The sequence below is a fragment of the Dendropsophus ebraccatus genome, chromosome 12 (assembly GCF_027789765.1).
Source record: "Dendropsophus ebraccatus isolate aDenEbr1 chromosome 12, aDenEbr1.pat, whole genome shotgun sequence".
In the NCBI taxonomy this organism is placed as follows: Eukaryota; Metazoa; Chordata; class Amphibia; order Anura; family Hylidae; genus Dendropsophus; species Dendropsophus ebraccatus.
In genome coordinates this window covers 85981841-86006182 of record NC_091465.1, presented here as the reverse complement: position 1 = coordinate 86006182, position 24342 = coordinate 85981841, and the positions used below count along the sequence as shown (strand labels likewise).

General features: G+C 48.5%; 1 protein-coding gene across 2 annotated transcripts; it reads right to left on the bottom strand.

Annotated features, from left to right (window-relative positions):
• Positions 1–4750: 4750 nt before the first annotated feature.
• Positions 4751–24277, bottom strand: USP48 (ubiquitin specific peptidase 48). Of its 2 annotated transcripts, none has more exons than XM_069946875.1 (27): positions 24068–24277; positions 20815–20932; positions 18936–19092; positions 15957–16084; positions 14116–14240; positions 13219–13327; positions 13004–13137; positions 12844–12926; positions 11724–11903; positions 11265–11393; positions 10900–11049; positions 10188–10388; positions 9301–9415; positions 9089–9219; positions 8940–9011; positions 8716–8840; positions 8499–8621; positions 8363–8424; positions 8159–8269; positions 7626–7759; positions 7263–7369; positions 7081–7185; positions 6836–6991; positions 6641–6766; positions 6513–6561; positions 6254–6280; positions 4751–5116 (listed from the first exon to the last, which is right to left on the bottom strand). In XM_069946875.1, the coding sequence occupies exons 1-27, from the start codon at positions 24199–24201 to the stop codon at positions 5094–5096; spliced, it is 3114 nt and encodes a 1037-aa protein (XP_069802976.1). In that variant the 5' UTR covers positions 24202–24277; the 3' UTR covers positions 4751–5093. The 2 variants fall into 2 exon arrangements, with proteins under 2 accessions (XP_069802976.1, XP_069802977.1); XM_069946876.1 differs by having other exon boundaries at positions 11265–11390.
• Positions 24278–24342: the final 65 nt, after the last annotated feature.

The following is a 24342-nucleotide window of genomic DNA, read 5'->3' as shown; positions in this document are numbered from 1 at the left end:
AAAATGCCTTCACCTAAAGTTTCTATTTCCTGGAGTCTGTAGTCAGCACATGAATAGGTTTATACCCCTCACTGCTTGGATAGAAGAGAAGACGTCTGTGCTGATCGCCATTTATACAGCGATCGGGCGGTAACAAACAATCTCTGCCTTCTCAGTCATCTGGTTGTCTGCAGGTCTCAAACTCAATTATAAACTTTATAGTCCAGGAGGCCGCAGCAGAATGGGTGGAATGTTCCGGCAAGGATCACCATCTCTGCAGACACCAGCTTCTGGTCTTTTATTGTTGCTAGTAGCCTGGAAATAAGCAAAAAATGGGAGCACAAAAAATGGCATCAGCCAACAGACTGCCTAAACCAAGCCTGTCTACAGTGACTGCCTAAACCAAGCCTGTCAACAGTGACTGCCTAAACCAAGCCTGTCTACAGTGACTGCCTAAACCAAGCCTGTCTACAGTGACTGCCCAAACCAAGCCTGTCTACAGTGACTGCCTAAACCAAGCCTGTCTACAGTGACTGCCCAAACCAAGCCTGTCTACAGTGACTGCCCAAACCAAGCCTGTCTACAGTGACTGCCCAAACCAAGCCTGTCTACAGTGACTGCCCAAACCAAGCCTGTCTACAGTGACTGCCCAAACCAAGCCTGTCTACAGTGACTGCCCAAACCAAGCTTGTCTACAGTGACTGCCCAAACCAAGCCTGTCTACAGTGACTGCCCAAACCAAGCCTGTCTACAGTGACTGCCCAAACCAAGCCTGTCTACAGTGATTGGGTAATCTAACGTGTCTGGTGAGCGGTCGCCCATTATCTTGAGTTGGAGGTAAAGATTCTGTTTCCAGGATTGAATCTATTTCCTTCTCAGTTATTCGGCTTTCGAGTTCTGAGTCTAGTGGACATACAGAACCAAGACGATGCTTAGGTCCATTTCTGCCTATCACAACCCAGCATTGTATATTTGTGCCAAATCCGATTAAAAAGGCTGATGAGAAAATGTCCGCCTCTTCCATATGTTAGGAGTGATCTTACCCCATAACTTTTTTTTTTTCTCTTTTCATTCTTACACAACTGTTGCTGAGTAAGCAAATGGCTAAGCTGGGATTTCAACAGCTGCTGGGTACAACGTGGTGGGAGTGTGCACGACCGAAAGATGGCAATCTGTGGTACAGATCTATATGAAGTCGGAGTGAAGGAGAGCGCTGGGCTGGGGAGGAGAGGATGAAAGAAGTAGCATGCTCTCACCTCCAGCACTATTGCCGTTATCCCACAGCTCTGGTCCCAGACACTTCTATGTCCTGGGATGTGATGTGCCAGGTCCGCTCAGCCAGCGGGCGGGCCTAACACGTCATCGTCCAGACCCAGAAGCAGCCGGGACCAGGGGACCAAAGCTGCGGGATCCCAGCACCAGGGCTGGAGCCGGGAAGGCGAGAGCATGCTACTTCTTTCATTGTTCCCCTCCCCAGTACTCTGCACCCACCCCGGAGTTCCCCTTTAAGGCCCTTTTACACAGGCAATAAACTGTAATCTTCTGGTATAAACGCGGCAACAATCAATGAATAAAGTCTTTCTTATGTCGTTGATCGCATCTTCTGAGCAGAACTTAAAATAATTGTTTATCATTTGCATCTTTCAGTGTGAACATTGTAGTCTATACTGATCTCTGCAGACGACCAATCGTATTAGTGACTTTGTATGTCTATTGCTTAAAAGAGACAGTGGACTCGTATAATGCACGGTTTAGATAGGATATAGCTACTTTATAGGACTTACACCAGAGGGATGGGCTTACCTGTCCGCAGGAGGATTTCACCGCAACATCGCCATCCAGGTGATGGGAGGAAGCATGGCAGGGGACACTGTACTATGGTTTATTGTGCACATATCATTCTAGTCATGTATATTCTGTCCCAGTCCTCATGCCTTCCTTAATAACAGGTTATGGAGTCTGACAACAAAGCTAAAGGCAGTCTGGGAAAGCTGGAGAACTACCATGTTGTCTATGGTCACGTAAGGTCCATCATGATAAAATAACTTGTATACATTGGGTTATTTCACTACTTTAAAAAAATTTAGGAAGCAAATGTTTTTAATTAGCAAAATTGCTTACTTTTACGTCTGTAGCTTTGCCTTGTACTGGCCCCATTTCTGACAGCTTGTTCAGTAGGTTACAGACCACCACTCTGCTCTACAAGCAGTGGCCTGTCATATATATAGCTATAGTATATATTATAGTGTATGATATCTCTACATTTACATTATATGGACCCCCTTTTGCCTTCAGAACTGCCTCAATTCTTGGTGGCATAGATACAACAAGGTGCTGGAAGCTTCCTCAGAGATTTTGGTCCATATTGACATGATGACATCACATAGTTGCCGCAGATTTGTCGGCTGCACATCCATGATGCGAATCTCCCGTTCCACCACATCCCAAAGATGCTCTATTGGATTGAGATCTGGTGACTGTGGAGGCCATTGGAGTACAGTGACCTCATTGTCATATTCAAGAAACCAGTCTGAGATGATTCTAGCTTTATGACATGGCGCATTATCCTGCTGAAAGTAGCCATCAGATGTTGGGTCCATTGTGGTCATAAAGGGATGGACATGGTCAGCAGCAATACTCAGGTAGGCTGTGGCGTTGCAACGATGCTCAATTGGTACCAAGGGGCCCAAAGAGTGCCAAGAAAATATTCCCCACACCATGACACCACCACCAGCCTGAACCGTTGATACAAGGCAGGATGGATCCATGCTTTCATGTTGTTGACGCCAAATTCTGACCCTACCATCCGAATGTCGCAGCAGAAATCGAGACTCATCAGACCAGGCAACGTTTTTCCAATCTTCTACTGTCCAATTTCGATGAGCTTGTGCAAATTGTAGCCTCAGTTTCCTGTTCTTAGCTGAAAGGAGTGGCACCCGGTGTGGTCTTCTGCTGCTGTAGCCCATCTGCCTCAAAGTTGGAGGTACTGTGCGTTCAGAGATGCTCTTCTGCCTACCTTGGTTGTAACGGTTGGCTATTTGAGTCACTGTTGCCTTTCTATCAGCTCGAACCAGTCTGCCCATTCTCCTCTGACCTCTGGCATCAACAAGGCATTTCCGCCCACAGAACTGCCGCTCACTGGATGTTTTTTCTTTTTCGGACTATTCTCTGTAAACCCTAGAGATGGTTGTGCGTGAAAATCCTAGTAGATCAGCAGTTTCTGAAATACTCAGACCAGCCCTTCTGGCACCAACAACCATGCCACGTTCAAAGGCCCTCAAATCACCTTTCTTCCCCATACTGATGCTCGGTTTGAACTGCAGGAGATTGTCTTGACCATGTCTACATGCCTAAATGCACTGAGTTGCCGCCATGTGATTGGCTGATTAGAAATTAAGTGGTAACGTGCAGTTGGACAGGCGTACCTAATAAAGTGGCCGGTGAGTGTATATACACAAGTCTGACCACTGCTTTTAGAGCAGAGTGGTGGTTGGTAATCTAGACAAAAAGCTGTCAGCAAGATAAGGAAAAGAGCAGCATATCAGAAGCACAAGAGTCTGCTGAATCAATGTATTTGCAAAATTTAAAGGGGTTGTCCAGGCTTAGAAAAACATGGCAGCTTTCTCCCAGAAACCGCGCCTCTCCTGTCCGCTCATTGGGTGTGGGGTTTTGCAACTCTGTTCCAATAAAGTGAATGGGGTTAATTTGTAATACCGCACACACAAGTGGTGCTGTTTCTGCAAGAAAGTAGCTGTGCTTTTTGTTATCCCATATAATATATGAAGTTGAAATGGGAATACTCCTTTTAACGCTGCCTTATTCTGCCCCCTATACATTGATTTTTCTGTCTAGCGGGCTATACCAGGGCTCATGTTGTGCGCAGTGATCTGTTTAGAATCTGTACTACATTTGCCTATATGGTACTTTTTATTCCATACTTTCTAGGATGTGATCAAAAAAACGCAATTTCAGATTTTTTTTTTCTTACTTTATTTGAAAAAAATAAAAAATAAATAAATAAAAAAATAAAAGGAAAAAAAGATTAGATAAAAAAAAAAGTTACTATGAATTTATATTTAAAACTAAATTATTTTTTTTTAAATCAGGTAAAGAGGGCTCGAGTTATGAGCTGTCCATATACCTCATCACCTACACCATGATGTAAGTCGAGGGTCATGAAGGGGTTAAAGCACCATTTCTTCTAGGGTGCAGTACATGGGTCTTAGAGGGATTGTTCAGAATTAGAAAAAGCACAGCTACTTTTTTTTTGCAAAAACAGCACCATCCCTGTCCTCAGGTTGTGTGAGGTATTACAGTTCAGCTCCTTTCACGTCAACGGAACAGACCTGATAAGACCTGAGGACAAGAGGGGCGCTGTTTCTGGAAGAAAGTGGCTGGATGATATAACAAGTAGAGATGAGAGAACCTGGAGCATGCTCAAGTCCATCCGAACCCGATCGTTCAGCATTTGATTAGCGGTGGCTGCGGAAGTTGGATAAAGCCCTAAGGCTATGTGGAAAACATGGAAATAGTCATTGGCTGTATCCATGTTTTCCAGACAACCTTAGAGCTTTATCCAAGTTCAGCAGCCACCGCTGATCAAATACCGAACGTTCGGGTTCGGATGGACTCAAACCCGGTTCGCTCATCTCTAACAAGAAACAGGTAAAACAAACAAGAAAAAAAAGACTGGAACAGAGAGGAAAGAAGGCTGCCCCGGGGGCTTACAATCACTTCTCTCCCCATAGGACGACACAGGAGCACCAGAACATTATGAGAACAGTCGGCTTTTTATTGTGTGACAAGCAGGCCAGAAAGGAAACCCACGATCATAGATTATTCCACAAGACAGAAGCCGCTGCTGGGAGACGCCACCACGTGGAGCGGGGGGGAATCCCAGTGTAAACAAGTTATATTATATTATAGATATACGGCGTCATCTGTATTTACATATAAAAAGTAGAGTTTGTCCTTCTACCGCTGCAGTCCTTCAGTGCAATCTGCTATGTTCATGTAAGGCAATGCTCGGAGGTGGAGGCGCCCAACGCCTCCTGGAAGAGTCACAATCCGCTTCCTGCTGCTCACGTAAGACCCTCGGCAGAGGAGGCGCAACACTAGTGTCCCAGCAGACCCGTGCCTGAAACAGAGGAGCAAAATCTGAGGAAAAGGACTCATCCAGTGAGCACCATCCTTTACAGAAAGGAACAAAACATTTACATTTCTTCACTGTTTTGGGGTTTGTGATGTCACCCCACAAGATGTCTATAGAATGAAGGTCAGGTGATTGGGCCGGCCGCTCCATCTCCTCAATCCTGCTGGCATGTAACCTGTGATACTGTTTTTATACTCCTGTGTTTTGGGTCATTGTGGTGTTGAAACGGCCATGTTGAGGAAATTTCTTCTTCGGCACAGGGCAACACTGTCTCCTGACGTATTTTATATAGACACTGACTCGTGATTCCTCCTTTGCGATAAATAGGCCACACACCGTGGTATGATAGACCGCCCCATAGCATGATTTTTGCAGCCTCACAATATAATGTAGCTTGTATTGACCACTTAGGGGTCATCTCACATACAGTCTTACAGCCACTAGACCCAACAAAAATTTTGCTCCATTTCTATCAGATCCGGTCAACATGTCGTTCTCCTCCGCTCCGTCTTCCTTCCTGGCGGCGGTCATGGCCTGTGATTGGGCGGAGCGCTCCGTCACCTGACAGGCCACTCTGCAGAAGCACTGCAGGCAATGTATGCTGCGCTTCTCAAATAGTCGGTCGCCCGCCGCGCACAGCTATTCCACTGTAGCGATGCGCGGTGGCGGAACAATGATTTTAGGTCTGGCCCTAAATGAACGATCAGCCGATGACACGATCATTGGCTGATCGTTCGCTCTATTGCACCGAGCGATAATCTGCCGCATTGGGCCGATTATCGTTCCTGTGGAATAGGGCCCTAACTTTACTTGTCTTTACTTAAGGAGTACCAGCTATGAGAAGAACACTCAGATCACGACCAATCAGGAAAACGGACCTTTGTGTTCTCTCCTGCCTCTGAGTCATCTGACCTTGACGGCCGCATAAACGCGCGGCTTGTTCTTCTGATCAGTCTGAAAACACAGACCTTGGCCGATCTAAAAACTTTTGACATGTCACCGCCAAGTTTTTTTTTTTTTTTAATCATGACAGCGCCCCTTTAATTGTCATCATACTCAGTGGTAGCATTAGATCATGTCCGATCTTCCAACATGACATGTTTCTCCCCCCATTACTCTTACCTTTAAATCCTTCTTCTGGCATACACACTGTAAGAGAGAAGAGCCGAGGTTACTATTCTATATACCGCATGCAGGAAGAATGGCACATACTGACCCAGCTCCTGAAAATTCCACATTACATTTATGTTTTTTTTTTTTTAACACTTACAACCCAGAGGGAACATTTTAATAGCCTAGACTGAGATCACATATAAACACTCAGCACAACCATAACCTTTGTAAATGTGCGATACACATGTACACAGCGGCAGTCCCTCACCTTGCATCACATCATCCATGGCTGCATAGTCTGCAATGGGCTCATCCGCCTGTGAAGAAACAGACCTGGCGTTAGATACTGTACGGCCCCCGCACCATAACTAACGCATACAGGAAGAGGTTAGTTACCTTTAGTAAAATGACAGCTTCGGGGACGATTCCCAGAGCTCCCAGCGTGGCACAGTCGTCATTCAGAACCTTCCCATCAATAGATAAGTTCTGATCGAATGGAGCGACAGAGAAGGCGTGCATGATCTGGAAGCACAGACAAGGTCAATGGCCGCAGTGGGTGGCGTGCACCAGCCTCTCCGGAGTCCACCTCACCTGGATCTTCAGGTCCTTCAATGTCTGGTTAGCAGAGACCAGTAACGCCTTCTCCCCTCGCACCTTCCTGTGCCGCGTACTTCTCCGGATCCCCTGCTTCTGGTAGAAAATCTGCCCTTGGGAGGAAACTTTTTGTCTCTTTGCGGCCCCATTTGCCTGGAGGTATAGAAGATAGGAGTCCTGTAGCACACACGTCCCCTGCTCCACAATCCCCAGACCTCACCTTCAGGACATCCCAGTTTTACCTGACTGAAGTCTGGGTCGCTCTCTCCTTCGGGTCGGGGCTCTTCTTTCTCGTCTTCCGGGTCTGAGCTGCTGACATTCAGCTCAGGTGCGGCTTCCTTCATGACCTGTAAAGCATGCGGTGTGATAAGCGCGGCTCTCTGCTTTATCTCTCCAGTAGTCGTCTGCTGTGTCACATACTTACCTTCTTATTATCAACCACTTTGTGGACGTAGATGGTGGCCTGGGTATATTCCCTTAAATCTCTTTCTTGCTGACACAATAATCCCTCCCGGCACTCCAAGCACAGCTCTGAGACAGAAGAGGAGTTCAAAGGTCAAGAATGGAAGTCACCTGCAGAGAACAAGTCCCCCTGCACACAGTGCTGGACCCTCCAAGACTGTCATTGTACACTGATGAACCTTTATCTATACAGGACACAGGTAGGAAGGGGGCTATACTAGCAGCCACAGGCCTGAAGCCTCCGCAGATCTCAACCATCATCCTCCCCCCCAATACATCAACCATGAAACTGAAGGAATCCCTACACAAATACAAGAGAACGTACCTGGCTCAGACATGTAGAGCGTGGATATGCTGTTATCGTCAGCAGTTGTCGTCCTCCTGGTAATTTTGACGACGTGATCGACAATGAAGAGTTTCTGAATAACGTCCCATTCAGACGGCCAAAGAAGAGCTATACTGTGCACATGAACATCACAACCTTACTCCCAGATGACACCGAACAACACGTACACATTTAACCAATTATACACAAAGAAGTCACAGTACATACATATATACCTATATGTTGTGAGTTATATCCTGTATATCCTGCTAGTGAGGTCACTGTGTACATACATTACTGATCCTGAGTTACATCCCTTAGCATACCCTCTTGTTCAGTGTCTGCAGGCCTTGCACAGGTGTTTTGCACCAGAACTTGAGGCCTGAAAATATAACTACCTCCTCTACATTACAGAAGCGCAGCTAAACTGTTCGAGATGAATGGAATGGTGACGGCTGCTCTGAATTATAGAACACAATACAGCAGAGGATATACTGTTAGGCCTCACCTCCCCACCCCCGTACTATACTCACAGCTTAGAGTCCTCCTTGGTCATTGTGGAGAAGGCGAACATGAGCCCCCCGTGTGGGCAAAGGAGAAGGCTGTTCCCCAATGACTGGACTGGGCCGCACTTTGTTGGCCGCCTGTAGGAAACAGAAGGATTTCCAAACTAAGAATTGCAGGTAGCTGCCTGTACTGTGTTCTCAGCAGATGGGGACCAGGGACAGTCCTGTTACCTTATAAACTTCCTCCATTCCTCCACAAAGAACTGAGACACAATGTACAACTCTGACGTCTCCTGCCGATGACACAATGGAAACCAATCAGATATGTAGAGAGGACAGGACAGGCACGTGGCGATGGCGGACATACCTGCGGCCAGCTGCCCCCACACGGCCGATTCTTGTCCTGGAAGAGGTTGGACAGAGCCAGCTTCTGCTCGTTGGCCATTTTCTTATGCAGAGCGTCATTTCTTTCTCCTTCTCTTTCCAAGATCTACAGAAAACATTTACTGCTGAATGAATGTGTGGATGGCACCAGGAGCCACAGATCTTCAGATCCCCACCATAGCGGGCACGAATCCTGGTACCTGGCACTGACAGCATGGCTCCTGGTTGTGTCTGAACTCTGGGGCTGTGGGGAAATACTCCCTCAGCTTGTACCAGGCGGCATCAGAAATCAGTCGCCTCTCGCTCTCCGATGTGGACAGACAGCCTGATGAGAGACAGATGAGATTCCAATAGCCAATCCTATATTAGTGTCCCAAATCCCTAAATTATTATACTGATCTGTATAAAGAGAAAAGGTCCTCACCATGAAGGCAGACTATGTCTTCATTGAAGCCGGTCTCTGTGTCGTCTTCTCTCTTCTCCTCCAGCAGCTCTTCTGTATGAGGAAGAAACAGACGTTGGAACAACCTTCACGTCTGTGTACAAGGAGTCTCCCCCGGGTGAAGATTTTACCTTTTTTCGGGGTGCTGCCGTTGATCTTTACGTCTCCCTGTTCATACTCATCCTCCTGATGGCCTAGCTGTTCTGTAGCCAGCTGCCGCCATCGCCGCAATGAAGCCTTCCCAATCCAGAACCCCTCGCCACTGGAGAATACAGAAGGGGCAATACAGTGAGAAATGCCACCACATAGTAATAGTCATCTCTGGAGCCTAAGCGGCACTCACCTGGTCACTGTGACCTTCACCATGTTTGCTATGGTTTTGTGATCTTCGTTCAGCTGGTTCTTCAGCCGTAAGACCCGACACCTTTCTACAACGCAGTCTTTACAAAGAGAGTCAGCTGTAAGGAAAGAAATCCAGACACAGTGAGAAGCTGCAGAACTCAGACTGGTAAGGCCCCCTTTACATGTCTGGAAAAATCCCCCGGATTTCCTATCAGGAAATCTGGACCCATACACTTCAATTAGTCACGGACACCCTTCCGGATATTTCCGGAAGGGTGTCCGTTCCGGAAAATAGATCCGGAAAAAATAGGACATGTCCTATTTTTGTCCGGAATTCCGGCCCAGACGCCCCCGGGACCTTCGTCGTCACCGCGTGTACTTCTGCAGCCTCTGGCCATCCAGGTTGCAGAAGTACAACTCCATCATGACCTGTCAGCAGGTCATCCTAAATCAGGAAATCCTGAAGTTAAAAACGGATTACTGTTAGGAAAACCTGATGCTTTCCAGATGACATTTGAGGCCTCCTGATCAGGATTTATTGACGGTAAAAACTGACACGGACGTGTGAAGGGCGCCTTAGTGTTGTCATAGGGACATGAATCTTATTTTACATAGCTGCCATGACACTCTAAAAGCATCTCTAGAACACTAACATGTCACAGCAATGGGCAAGAAGTGTTACCACGGGGATGCGGGCCTGGGTGCTTTTCTGTAAGGCGATAAAACCACTACTGATAAAATGGGTGTCTGACAAAAGAGCCGGTGACATATGTGGAGATACGCAGTTGGAGTAGATATGGGCCTGGTGCCTACACTGCATTCACCTAACCCCAAGCTCTGTCCACACAAAGCAGATAAATGGATTACGGCCTACAAGCCTCTCCTCACCTTTTAGGCGCGGCCCACCACCGTATCTCTGATAGAAGATCCCGGCTGAGTACTCCGAGATTCTTTTCATCAGAGAGATCTTGTCGGGATGAAGCTTATTGTGACTACATAGGTACTTGGAATTGTCAATGGGTTTGGCCGGCGTAGACTCATCCAGCCATTTCTGCAGCCATTCGAGAGGTATAAACTCGTACGGGTCATCTATGGAGGAGCAGAACCCAAGAGAGCAAAATGTAACAGTGCCATCAACAGCAGAAACCATCAACACATAGTTACGGAAACAGTCAAATGCAAAACGTGTATGGAAAGTCATCTACAAGGCGTGCAAGATAACGAACACATGACAACGCTGAAGACATCCCATAATAAACAGTCCCCTCCCCCAAATCAGTGGCATACTAACAGAATGTGCACAAATTCTGCCCCCGTTAAGAGTAAAGGTCATCCTTGTGACCTTTCATTGTGTGGGGGTCTTGTACTGTACATACAGAACAAGACTCCAGCACCAATGTGATGCCAGGGATGCCTCAGGGGGCAGAGGTCATTCACTCCCATCACTAAAATGCTTCAATCATCATTTCTGGAGAATTACCAATTAATTTGCCAGAACTGATAAAGAAGCGGACATGGAGAGTGACATCACAGCCTGACATCATACGACATAACAGCTTATATCACACTATGTATGGAAGTAATAAAATATCTTACAGACCAGCTCCTGCAGGTAACCTCTGGTACAGCTCCTTCACCTCTTCGTGTTTGGCTTTTCCTTTATCCACACTCTCCTTCCGCATCTCAGACATTTCCACGCACCACTCCTCAAACTTGCAGTTGTCCAGCTCCACCAATTTCTGGAGGAAAACTACAATGAAGGGAAAGACACGGGGAGTGGAGGGTTAATGTCTGAACTGAATCTGAGGATTTCCACGCTGCCTTCTTCCTATTTGGACACAGTGCATGCTCAGCCAAGGCAAAGGTTCATGTGTACGGGGTTACAGAGCGAACCCTAACTCTGCCGCTGCGGGCTGTCTCCATCCAATGAGGTGATCAGAGGATGATGGATCCAACACAACTCACCTGGAACCTCACACTCCACATCCGGTCGGGTCTCTGTCCTCAGCCTATACACCAACATGTAGGCGTTTCGGGAGCAGTGGATGCCCTTTGCACACTTAGGTTTACGTGTGGCGGATTTAGATGGCTCTGCTAACAAAGGAAACAGATTAAGAATGACAGACCTGGACTATTACAGTTGACCTGCATAAAAAAAAAAAAAAAAAAAAAGGTCACATTTGTTAATACAAGAAGAAAACTGCAATATCCAACATATAATCAAATGCTACTAATGACAGAGGCATGCTGATGCAGTCCCAGTGGCACAGTATTTCAGGACCAACATATCAGCGTGATGCTGTTTAGTAACATTGCACCTCTAAGAGAACGATGCCGCACACTGCCGTACTCACAGCGTCGCAACAAACATGACAAATCTGCCATAGAAAGAGGTAAAAGTCACTCACAACGTAAAGGCTTTACCTAGATCTTCCTCAATTCCCAGCTGCAGCTTCTTGCCTTCCATTTTCTCTATCTCTTCGTCATTAAACTTGTACCATTCGGAGGTCTGAGGGTCCTTTACGTGGGCGATGTAATGTCCGGAGTAAGCGCTGACGCCTCTGTGGATGAGGACGGCGCTCAACTCGTACGCATATTTAATATCTGTGGGGGGAAAAAAGGAAAATTACCATCTCCAGGCACTTTTGACATTCAGTGGCATGGCACGTGGTACATGAGGCAATGGGGTTTGATCAAATTATACACTAACTTCTGATGTTGGTTTTTAATGTAGCTTTCATATCAACCATGGGTGCGATGTGCAGCCATTTCTGCCCGCCAGGTTTGTGTATATTTTATGTATTCTGTCCCTTTTTTCATTGGGGCTTTCACTCCTCCCATGTAAGACCCATGTCATCCAAATTAGCAGGAAGCACCTGTGTACATATGGTAAGTACCTCCTCTTTTCCCCATTCTATCTACTGATGGTATGGTGAGCAGTAAGACCTTGTTCACACTTGTGTTGCTTGGTGGCCACTTTCTCCGCCAGCAGGGCCTGCTGGTTTTGGGGGGGCCCTTGCGGGTTTGGTCCTGTGACATTGGGGTTGCAGGGCCATTCTATGGCCTCCCTTCCCTGCTTGCGCACGCTTTGTGGGGTTGGCGGTTAGCGTAGGGATTCGTGTGTCAGGGACCTGCATGTGGTACAGGAGGCAATATGGTTTGATCAAATTATATACTAACTTCTGATGTTGGTTTTTAATGTAGCTGAGAGGCTTTCGTATCAACCATGGGTGCAATGTGCAGCCATTTCTGTCTTTCAGGCTTGTGCATATTTCACGGCATCCACTATGTCTTGCTTGTTGACAGCAACCACCGGTGCCTTCCTTTGCAGTAGTATCGTGAGCAAGAAAACTGGACTGCCTGAACCATACTGTCAGTTTCAGTTTGTTACTCAATGAGTGTACTCCCTATTCTGCTGGTGAGGTCACTGTGTACATACATTACTGATCCGGAGTTCCATCCTGTATTATACTCCAGAGCTGCACTCACTATTCTGCTGGTAAGAAGTGGTAGATGCAGCCTCCTTAGCATAACAATAACTAACCTGTCTGGTCCAGGAACGGGTCCATTTCCAGGGTTTCGCCAAAGCCAATGTACGTATTCAGCTTCTTCTTGTGCCCAGTTTGCCTGCAGAGAGTGAAATAATCACCAGCAGAACTCAGTGTGACATGGACAGAATGGCGACACCGCCATGATTACCACACCTGTCAAAGACGAATCTCATGAGCTGCAGGTTGAGCGTGGGCGGCAGCTTTAACAGGCGGATCTTCCTGGTGGCATTCTGCTTACTCTGACAGGTCTCACAGAAGTATCGGTTGTCTCCTTCCAACTTTTCCTCCTGTCAGAAGAGAAACATTGGTGACGAAGCCTGGGAAGGCAGAGCTGGATCCCGATATAGCCACCCAAGGGACAACGCTACCTTCAGGAACTCTGTAATACAGTCCGTCAGCTGCTTGTGGCCTTGAATGTTCAGCTCCAGCTCATAAAACTTCGACACCAACTTTGACTCTCGGCCGCAGCGGCTGCAACTACAACACAATAAAGAGAGAATACATCAGAGGTGTTGTGGATCCTCCCTATAGAACAGCACACAGTATGGGAGAAGCAGTGGGTAGCCCATCGTGGTTACCGGCAGTATTGTTACCTGATACACTGGGTACGGTTCTCACCAGATTGCTGCATCGCTCCCCGGGAGATACATAAAGCTTCAGCAGCGACTATTGTGCTCAGAAAACTACAAGCAAATGTTTGAATGATGGGATGTGAGGGCGGCTACAGGGAGGTATCCAGGAAACAAGGAGACACAGCAGGAAAGCACATGGGAAGACTTACTGGAGGAATACGAAATGTGAATGGAAAAAATCCAACCCATTCCCAGTACTCAATGTCTGCACTGTATCTAACAGGGTCAATCTCCCCCGGGTCTTACAGGTGTAAGTGTACACAATATATATATATTAACAACATGTCGCAGGTACACTTCAGCCAACGTATACCGCAATGCGTTCCTAGTGGGCCCACTGACTTTAATGGACCGAATGTAGTCTTATAAGTGACTATCACGAACCCATAACCCTTATCTGTCCAGGACTGAGCGCCACACAAACAGTATATGTGCAGGAAACAGCCCAAGCATGAACAACTATCAAATCAGGCCACATCTGGTTGATTCAAATCAACGGGCTTGCTGGAAACACATGGCGGTGTACAGATGTATACTGGAAAGGTGATGTGAATGGGACATGTCAAACTCTTGGGATTCACCTATATGTATGTATAGCCCTTATGGTACAGATTTACCGGCGGGAATACTCACATGGTGACGTAGGCGTACTGGCCACAGAACTGGTTCTGGATAATGTCCCGCACATAAGGATCCTTCTGACTGGATAACTTCTCTTCCAGCAGAGACATGAACAGCTTGGAGAATTCCTGGGCATCCTAAGAGATGCAAAGAGGTAAGACATCTGATGGCGGGACACTTCACATCCAACACTCTAAACTACAGGTTATTGACTCACAGATGAAGTAGCACTCCAACCAGGTCTGGGATGACATGGCTGACTGCGTGGAGTTAAACAACCTGCAGTCTCATATTACTGCTATCATGAGCAGTGAGAGTCACAGTCACAGAACTGAATACGTCAGAAATCACAATACAGTGTGAGAACTTGGTCTAAAGTAGGGATGTCACGATACCAGAATTTTGAGTTCGATACCGATACCAGATTTTTTATTTCAATACTCGATACAAGTTCGATACTTATAAAGTTTGGGAAAAAAATGCTAAAAAAATACAAATGTAAGGACATTTCCCCCCCCGACCAAACTGCGGCTATGATGCTGGGATGCAGCTCCCAGCATACCTCATTGTGCACAACAAATCCCAACATACCTGCTGGGAGTTGTGCACAAGGAGGTATGCTGGGAGTTGCAGTTGTGCAGCAGACCCCCAACCCTTCACCCCAAGTCCTGGACCAGATCTACTGCCACTGTATCAGTGGGCCCCCAGGGGGACATGAATGGCCACTGCAATGGCTCCTGGAGGGGGATAGATGCACACTAGCAGTTTCTTAAGTACACCATGGCAGCCACCAGTTTATAGAGGACTGCTGACCACATATTATGGCAGCCCCCAGTGTGTTGGGGGATGCTGATCATACACTATGGCAGCCCCCAGTGTGTAAGGGGCTCCATATAAATCACTATGGCAGCTTCCAGTGTGTAGGGGGCTCCAATAAGGCCCTGTCATTATTATAATGCTGCCCTGCAACAAGGACAGGTGGAGGAGCTATGAGGAAGGTGTATGCCCACCAGGGGTGTCTCAGTCTGTCAATAACACAGAGAGCAGGCCATCCCTGTAGCGTGTAGAGAGAGGTACCGCAGATCGCACAGACTGTACAGCTGCAGTCATTCTAAATGTTCAGCAAGCACAGCGCTCACCTTTTTCCCCGGATAAGACAAGCATTCCCAGGGTGACAGCCCTTCTACTCAGGCAGGGTCAGCGGAGGGTGCCTCAGTGCTGGTGATTAAGTGTACGGCACCACATCTATCACTTGCTGTTGTTCCGGGAGGGCCGCGTCTCCTGCAGCGCTTCCTGTGTGTCTGCCCTCCCCCGTGCAGCTGCCCTCTCTCACCTTCTGTCCGTGCCTCCTCCTCAGTCCAAGTTAACCCTCTCCGTACGCTTCTCACTCTTTTCTCACCCCTGGAGCTGCTCAGTTGTCGTCATATGCCGCTGTCAGTTGTGACAGCGGTATGCACTCAGTAAACTAGCCGGTACTAGCCACCGCTGAGTGTCGGCTATTTGAAGTTCGCGCGGCTATGAGCAGAGGGTGCGCAGGCTGAGGAGGGGGCGGCACACAGAACACCGCCAGCGCTCAGCTAGCCGCCGTTCTCTGCACTGTACTTTATTTTAAGCTGCGCTATTAGGCAGCTCAAAATAAAGTCGATACCAGGAAATCCAGGTACCGAATCGTTTTTTCGCCCGGAATATCGATAGTAATATCGATATTTCGGTGCATCGTGCAACACTAGTCTAAAGGAGCAGATGGGTGGACAGCTACATTATACCAATATAGGTCTACATGAATGGATCTATGTATGCAAACATTAGGTGACAGGCGCTTCCAGAAGTCAGACGTTCCTGAGACTACTCACCTGTTGCTGCCCGGTGTCCAGCCCCAGCGCCCGGATGAACCCTGATGGGTCAATGTACCGTCTGTTGCTGTTCTGCAGTAGCGCAAACAGGTACTGGAGGTGTTCACAGCTGCTCTGTGGCTCGTACTCTAGGAGGCAAAAACAGTGTAATCATTCCCACTCCTCTGTGATCTGAACAACTCTCCTGTGACGCCTGTGTTTTTGTTTTTTTATAGGGCATATTTTTTAACCCCTTAAAGACCCACAGGCTAAATGGTGTAAACATAAAAACACGCCAAAGAGCAGAATTACTTATTTTTGATCACATCCCAGAAAAAATAAAAAAAAAAATTGAATAGTGATCAAAAAGACACATGTGGAAAGTGTGGCCCTCGCACATCCCTGCAGACTGAAAGGTGAAAACATTATAAGGGTCAGAATAGCGCAATTTCAAACACTTAATTTTTTTTTTTTAAAGTAAAACAAAGTTGTAAAATAAATCGGGTATTATTGTAATCGTACTGACTTGACGAATACGGATAACTTGTTAGTTTTACTCCAAGGCGAACTGTGTAAATACAAAACCCACCAGATATTAGGATAATCTTTTTTACATTTCACCTCACAAACAATTTTTCGTTTCACAGCATATTTAACCCCTTCAGGACCGTGCAAATTTTCTCCTTTCTCCCTTGAGAAAGTCTCGCGGTTGAGACGGAAAGTGGGGTTCATTGGACCCCAACATAGTCTCCCCTCTATGGTGATATTGACCTACTGTGTTTGGCCCTATTTGGCCATATTTACTCCCTGTCACTTCTTGTTCTTTATTTATTGGTTACAGGCTCAGACACATATTTATTATACATTTTATGTTAGGGTTTTGATATAGAAGCCTGTAACATCATATGAGCTGTTGAAGGGGTCGGTACACCCTACATGTCGGGGTATCTTTTGGGTCTGTGCCTACCTTGCACAGTTCCATGTGTGTGTTTAAATGATTTTATCTTGTGTGTTTTGCACCTGTAGTCCTACACATTAATAAAGATTTCTATATTGTTCATATTTTGAGGACACAGTCTATTTTTTGTGGGTACGCCACTCTTCTGTATATGGCATAGCTTCCTTTCTGTCTTTTAGTGCTTCATTTTTTCCATAAAATATCCTCCGAAACCGGGGGGAAGAAAATATTTGCACAGTGAAATTGAAAATAAAATGCAATGTTTTTTTATTGAGGGGGGGGGGTTGTGTTTACACTGTTTGTTCTATGGTAAAACTGACATTATCTATGTTCCTCAAGTCAGCACGATTACAACAATATGTAACTTGTGTAACTATTTTATTTGATGGCTTTTCAAAAGTTAAAAACTTTTGCTCTATGAAAAGGACCATGTTTAAAGCGCTTCTATCCTTTGGTCTATGGGGGGGGGGGGGGGGGGGGGATTTTTTATTAATGAGAAAATGTTATACACACACTTCTATATACACAGCATTGATCTCCCATTGAGATCAATGCTACCTATATTACAGAGCACCGATCCATTAGATCAGTGCTCTGTTGGTCTGGTCTCCTGCAGACCAGATCAGCAGAATACCGAGCTAGGAACAGCGTCATTCCGAAGCCGAGGCCCGGCCAGGTAAGTTAAACAGATCACCCTCTCCGCAATCGCATCGCGGGGAGGCGATCTGCCCACTAGACACCAGGGATGGGGCATAAAGAGCAGTTTAGATGCAGCTGTCAGACATGACAGCTGCATCTAAACGGTTCATTAGTGGGTGCGGCGATCGGACTGGTCCCGGGCTATTAACAACACCCGTGATTGCGGCCCCACTCTAAACACCCCTACCCGACCGAGGACGTACAGTTATGTTCTTGGTAGTGAAGGGGTTCATGGAATAAATGAACAAATACAAAGAAAAAGACCCCATATTGCTCTGTAGGTGAAATAAATTAAAAAGAGCTATGGATTTTAAAAGGGGAATCTGTGAGCTGCAATTCAACTAACACTATTAGTTAGCTGTTAGAGGGAGGCACATAGTACCTTACATAGATGTATGTGCTCCGATTGTAGAAAATGCTTTTATTCTACAGTATGAAGATTAAAGATGAGGAAATTTACAGTAATAACAAAGTGCTTTGTTATCTCTGCAATCTGCTCATCAGCCGGCTGCATTTTAACTGACCGCCACTCCATGCCGCTCCTCCCAGGGTGCTGGGAAAAGCTGGATCCAGTCTTGGGGAAACTTCACCCGGTTTCCTAGGACTGGATCCAGGTTTTCCCAGCACCCAGGGAGGAGCGGCACGGATCGGCAATGAGTTAAAAGGCAGCCGACTGATGAGCAGATTGCAGAGATAAAGCGTAAATTCGCTCATCTCTAATAAAGAGTCACAGAGGCTTTCCCAAGCTCCTAAAGTGCAGCAAGGGTAAGTGCGGAATATGCTTGGAGACTAAGTGGATTCCGCCACACAGCCTCTGCTTGACGTTCCGCCCGTTCCACAGACAAGTCAATTCTTTGGGCGGACGGCAGAATTCGCTGGCTGATATCATGGCTGAGTCTATGGGACGGGTGGAACTTCAGGTGGAATTCTCTTAAAGTCTCTGTGCATATTCCGAAGTGTGCACATACCCTTACCAACCCTCCCATACCTGGACCTGCTTGGGACTCAGTTTCCAAGTGTCAATCAGGGAGGGGAGACACTACAGCTTGCAGCAGATCAGGAGCTTGGAGAAGACTTCCTGTACCAGAGAATAAAAGCATTTTTCTACAATCTGGGAGCACATACATAAAAGGCACCATGTTTCTCCTTGACCTATCAGTTATCTAACAGTGTCAGCGGTTTGGAACATGAGTTACAGCTGACAGATTCCTTTAAACACATGGAGGAAACAACTAAAGTGCAAAAATAAAAATTAGATCAGTCATTAAGGGGCTAAAGGAATAACTTCATAATGATGTCTGACTGGAAATTTCCCCAGCCCACAGACCACCCCTCTTCCATACCTTTGTCCTCTTGGATGCACTCTTCAGCTTTCGCCACGCTCAAGGAGTTCTCGTACAAGTAGAGGGCTCTCCGCAGCTCCAGGTTTAGAAACCAGACCTGAACGAATGTGTTCACGTAACATGTGGCTCCCAGGTTCGTCAACCCCACAAACGTGTTCTATGAGGAAAGAGCAGAGACATGGGGAGGCAGGAAAAGATAGGAGGAGGAAGATGATCTGATATAATAACACAGAAACCAGAAGAGGAGGATGACTACCTGCACGCTGGAGGAAGATGATGACCTGGGGTAACAACACAGACACTGAATGAAGATTAGCTGGTGTAATAAGACACTGGAGGGAGAGGAAATGGGGTAATAACACAGACACTAGAGGAGGAGGAGGAAGAGGAGGATGAGCTGAGGTAACATACACTGGAGGATGAGGATGACCTAAGGTAACAGACACTGGAGGACGAGGAGAAGGATGACCAGAGGTAACAGACATTGGAGGAAGAGGAGAAGGATGACCCGAGGTAACAGACACTAGAGGACAAGAAGGATGACCTGGGGTAACAGACACTGGAGGATGAGAAGAAGGATGAGCTGAGGTAACAGACACTGGAGGACGAGAAGAAGGATGACCTGAGGTAACAGACACTGGAGGATGAGAAGAAGGATGACCTGAGGTAACATACACTGGAGGATGAGAAGAAGGATGACCTGAGGTAACATACACTGGAGGATGAGAAGAAGGATGACCTGAGGTAACAGACACTGGAGGATGAAAATGACCTAAGGTAACAGACACTGGAGGACGAGGAGAAGGATGACCAGAGGTAACAGACACTGGAGGAAGAGGAGAAGGATGACCCGAGGTAACAGACACTAGAGGACAAGAAGGATGACCTGGGGTAACAGACACTGGAGGATGAGAAGAAGGATGACCTGAGGTAACAGACACTGGAGGATGAGGATGACCTAAGGTAACAGACACTGGAGGACAAGAAGGATGACCCGAGGTAACAGACACTGGAGGACGAGGAGAAGAATAACTCGAGGTAACAGACACTGGAGGACGAGGAGAAGGATGACCAGAGGTAACAGACACTGGAGGACGAGGAGAAGGATGACCAGAGGTAACAGACACTGGAGGACGAGGAGAAGGATGACCTGAGGTAACAGAAACTGGAGGACAAGAAGGATGACCTGAGGTAACAGACACTGGAGGACGAGGAGAAGGATGACCAGAGGTAACAGACACTGGAGGAAGAGGAGAAGGATGACCCGAGGTAACAGACACTAGAGGACAAGAAGGATGACCTGGGGTAACAGACACTGGAGGATGAGAAGAAGGATGACCTGAGGTAACAGACACTGGAGGATGAGGATGACCTAAGGTAACAGACACTGGAGGACGAGGAGAAGGATGACCCGAGGTAACAGACACTGGAGGACGAGGAGAAGAATAACTCGAGGTAACAGACACTGGAGGACGAGGAGAAGGATGACCAGAGGTAACAGACACTGGAGGACGAGGAGAAGGATGACCAGAGGTAACAGACACTGGAGGACAAGAAGGATGACCTGAGGTAACAGACACTGGAGGAAGAGGAGAAGGATGACCTGAGGTAACAGACACTGGAGGACAAGAAGGATGACCTGAGGTAACAGACACTGGAGGACGAGGAGAAGGATGACCAGAGGTAACAGACACTGGAGGACGAGGAGAAGGATGACCAGAGGTAACAGACACTGGAGGAAGAGGAGAAGGATGACCCGAGGTAACAGACACTGGAGGACAAGAAGGATGACCTGAGGTAACAGACACTGGAGGATGTGGACACTAGAAGAGGAGAACACACAACACTAGTGGAGGGTGACAATGACGATAGGACTCACCTTCCGTCGCTCGCAGTTTGGATCGTCAATATTGTGAAAGCTGTTCTCATCGATCTCACCCAACCAGATGTGCTCACCAACACCGACCAAGCAGTTAGGATTTCCTTTACAGTTCCTCCTGGAAGAGAGAAGTAAGGACTGAACAAGCAGAAGACCCCAGAGTACAGACTGGAGGGAGGCAAATACTTAAACTATGGGGATGTGTTATTGTTGACAAATTCTCTCCATGGACAGAGGATTCTGGGAAGCATTTTACCAACACGATCCTCAGACTACATTGGGAGCTTAGAGTGTAACATACATGAGACATAGCAGAATGCCGAGACCCCCACTGATTGAAGGGGACAGCCGCAGGGCATGCTGCACCCCTTTATCTGTACTCTAAACTGCTATACTGGTTAAAACACAGATTTATAAAGAAAGTCTATGGGACTTCTGGCAATGCCATATACCCATAGGTCTTCTGCCCCTTCATTCTAGCAACTACAAAGGGTCTCAGCACCCTGACTCCCACCAATACAAACGTTTGACATAAACCAATGAGCAGGGACAGGTCTAATCCAGGGTCATGTAGTGAAGGGTCTGGTGGGTTACAGGGACTGGTTATAGTGCTGGGTCATGCAGTGGGGGGGTTTGGTGGGTCACAGGGACTGGTTATAGTGCTGAGTCGTGCAGTGAGGTCACAGGGACTGGTTATAGTGCTGGGTCATGCAGTGAGGGGTCTGGTGGGGGCACAGGGACTGGTTATAGTGCTGGGTCATGCAGTGAGGGGTCTGGTGGGGTCACAGGGATGGGTTATAGTGCTGGGTCGTGCAGTGAGGGGTCTAATGGGGTCACTGGGACTGGTTAGTGCTGGGTCATGCAGTGAGGTCACAGGGACTGGTTATAGTGCTGGGTCATGCAGTGAGGGGTCTGGTGGGTCACAGGGACTGGTTATAGTGCTGGGTCATGCAGTGAGGGGTCTGGTGGGGTCACAGGGATGGGTTATAGTGCTGGGTCGTGCAGTGAGGGGTCTAATGGGGTCACTGGGACTGGTTAGTGCTGGGTCATGCAGTGAGGGGTCTGGTGGGGTCACAGGGACTGGTTATAGTGCTGGGTCTTGCAGTGAGGAGTCTGATGGGGTCATATGGACTGGTTATAGTGCAGGGTCATGGAAGGGGGGGGGGGGGGGGGGGGGGTCGGTCTGATTACAGTCCGAAGTTCTGCAGTGAGGGGGTCATACATCTGGTTATAGATCGGGGTCATGCAGTGAGGTCACAGGGACTGGTTATAGTGCAGGGTGGTGCAGTGGGGGGTCTAGTGGATCACAGAGACTGGTTATAGTGCTGGGTCATGCAAAGAGGGGTCTGGTAGGTCACAGGGTCTGGTTATAGGTCAGGGGTCATGCAGTGAGGGGTCTTGTGGGGTCACAGGGACTGGTTATAGGTCAGGGGTCATGCAGTGAGGGGTCGGTCTGATTACAGTCTGAAGTTCTGCAGTGAGGGGGTCACACAGTCTGGTTATAGGTCGGGGTCATGCAGTGGGGGGTCTGGTGGGTCACAAGGACTGGTTATAGGTCGGGGTCATGCAGTGGGGGGGTCTGGTGGGTCACAGGGACTGGTTATTGGTCGGGGTCATGCAGTGGGGGGGTCTGGTAGGTCACAGGGACTAGTTATTGGTAAGGGTCATGCAGTAAGGGGTCCTCTGATTACAGTCTGCAGTGAGGGGGTCACACGGTCTGGTTATAGGTCGGGGTCATGCAGTGGGGGGTCTGGTGGGTCACACGGTCTGGTTATAGGTCGGGGTCATGCAGTGGGGGGTCTGGTGGGTCACACAGTCTGGTTATAGGTCGGAGTCATGCAGTGGGGGTCTGGTGGGTCACAGGGACTGGTTATAGGTCGGGGTCATGCAGTGGGGGGCCTGGTGGGTCACAGGGACTGGTTATAGGTCGGGGTCATGCAGTGGGGGGTGTGATAGGGTCACAGGGACTGGTTATAGGTCGGGGTCATGCAGTGGGGGGTGTGATAGGGTCACAGGGACTGGTTATAGGTTGGGGTCATGCAGTGAGGGATCGGTCTGATTACAGTCTGCAGTTCTGCAGTGAGGGGGTCACACGGTCTGGTTATAGGTCGGGGTCATGCAGTGGGGGGTCTGGTGGGTCACAGGGACTGGTTATAGGTCGGGGTCATGCAGTGGGGGGTCTGGTGGGTCACAGGGACTGGTTATAAGTCAGGGTCATGCAGTGGGGGGTCTGGTGGGTCACAGGGACTGGTTATAGGTCAGGGTCATGCAGTGGGGGGTCTGGTGGGTCACAGGGACTGGTTATAGGTCGGGGTCATGCAGTGGGGGGTCTGGTGGGTCACAGGGACTGGTTATAGGTCGGGGTCATGCAGTGAGGGGGTCACACGGTCTGGTTATAGGTCGGGGTCATGCAGTGGGGGGTCTGGTGGGTCACACGGTCTGGTTATAGGTCGGGGTCATGCAGTGGGGGGTCTGGTGGGTCACAGGGACTGGTTATAGGTCGGGGTCATGCAGTGGGGGGTCTGGTGGGTCACAGGGACTGGTTATAGGTCGGGGTCATGCAGTGGGGGGTCTGGTGGGTCACACGGTCTGGTTATAGGTCAGGGTCATGCAGTGGGGGGTGTGATAGGGTCACAGGGACTGGTTATAGGTCGGGGTCATGCAGTGGGGGGGTCTGGTGGGTCACAGGGACTGGTTATAGGTCGGGGTCATGCAGTGGGGGGTCTGGTGGGTCACAGGGACTGGTTATAGGTCGGGGTCATCCAGTGAGGGGTCTGGTGGGTCACACGGACTGGTTATAGGTCGGGGTCATGCAGTGGGGGGGGTGATAGGGTCACAGGGACTGGTTATAGGTCGGGGTCATGCAGTGGGGGGTCTGGTGGGTCACACGGACTGGTTATAGGTCGGGGTCATGCAGTGGGGGGGGTGATAGGGTCACAGGGACTGGTTATAGGTCGGGGTCATGCAGTGGGGGGTCTGGTGGGTCACACGGTCTGGTTATAGGTCGGGGTCATGCAGTGGGGGGTCTGGTGGGTCACAGGGACTGGTTATAGGTCGGGGTCATGCAGTGGGGGGGGGTGATAGGGTCACAGGGACTGGTTATAGGTCGGGGTCATGCAGTGAAGGGTTACACAGTCTGGTTATAGGTCGGGGTCATGCAGTGAGGGGTCTGGTCGGGTCACACTGACGGGCTAGGAGCTCAGGCGATGCTATACTGGGGACAGCGGGTGATATGACGCAGCGGCTCCGTTACCGGCAGAGTCCCCGGACGCAGGGCTCCAGACGGACGCGGTAAGCCATCTCTATGTGCTCCCGGGTGACCTCCTCCGGGCGGACGCTCTCGGTCCAGCGCCAGGCCGCCTTCTCCAGCTGCAGCCGAGGCGCCATGGTGCAGATACCGGATCCCGGGAATCACTGGGCCGCAGTCTACACAACAGACGCAACTGTCAGTACGCGTGGAGAACGCGATGACGCCAGCGCGAATCATCCAATCAGCTGCGAGCGCGGGATATGCTGACTCCACCCACC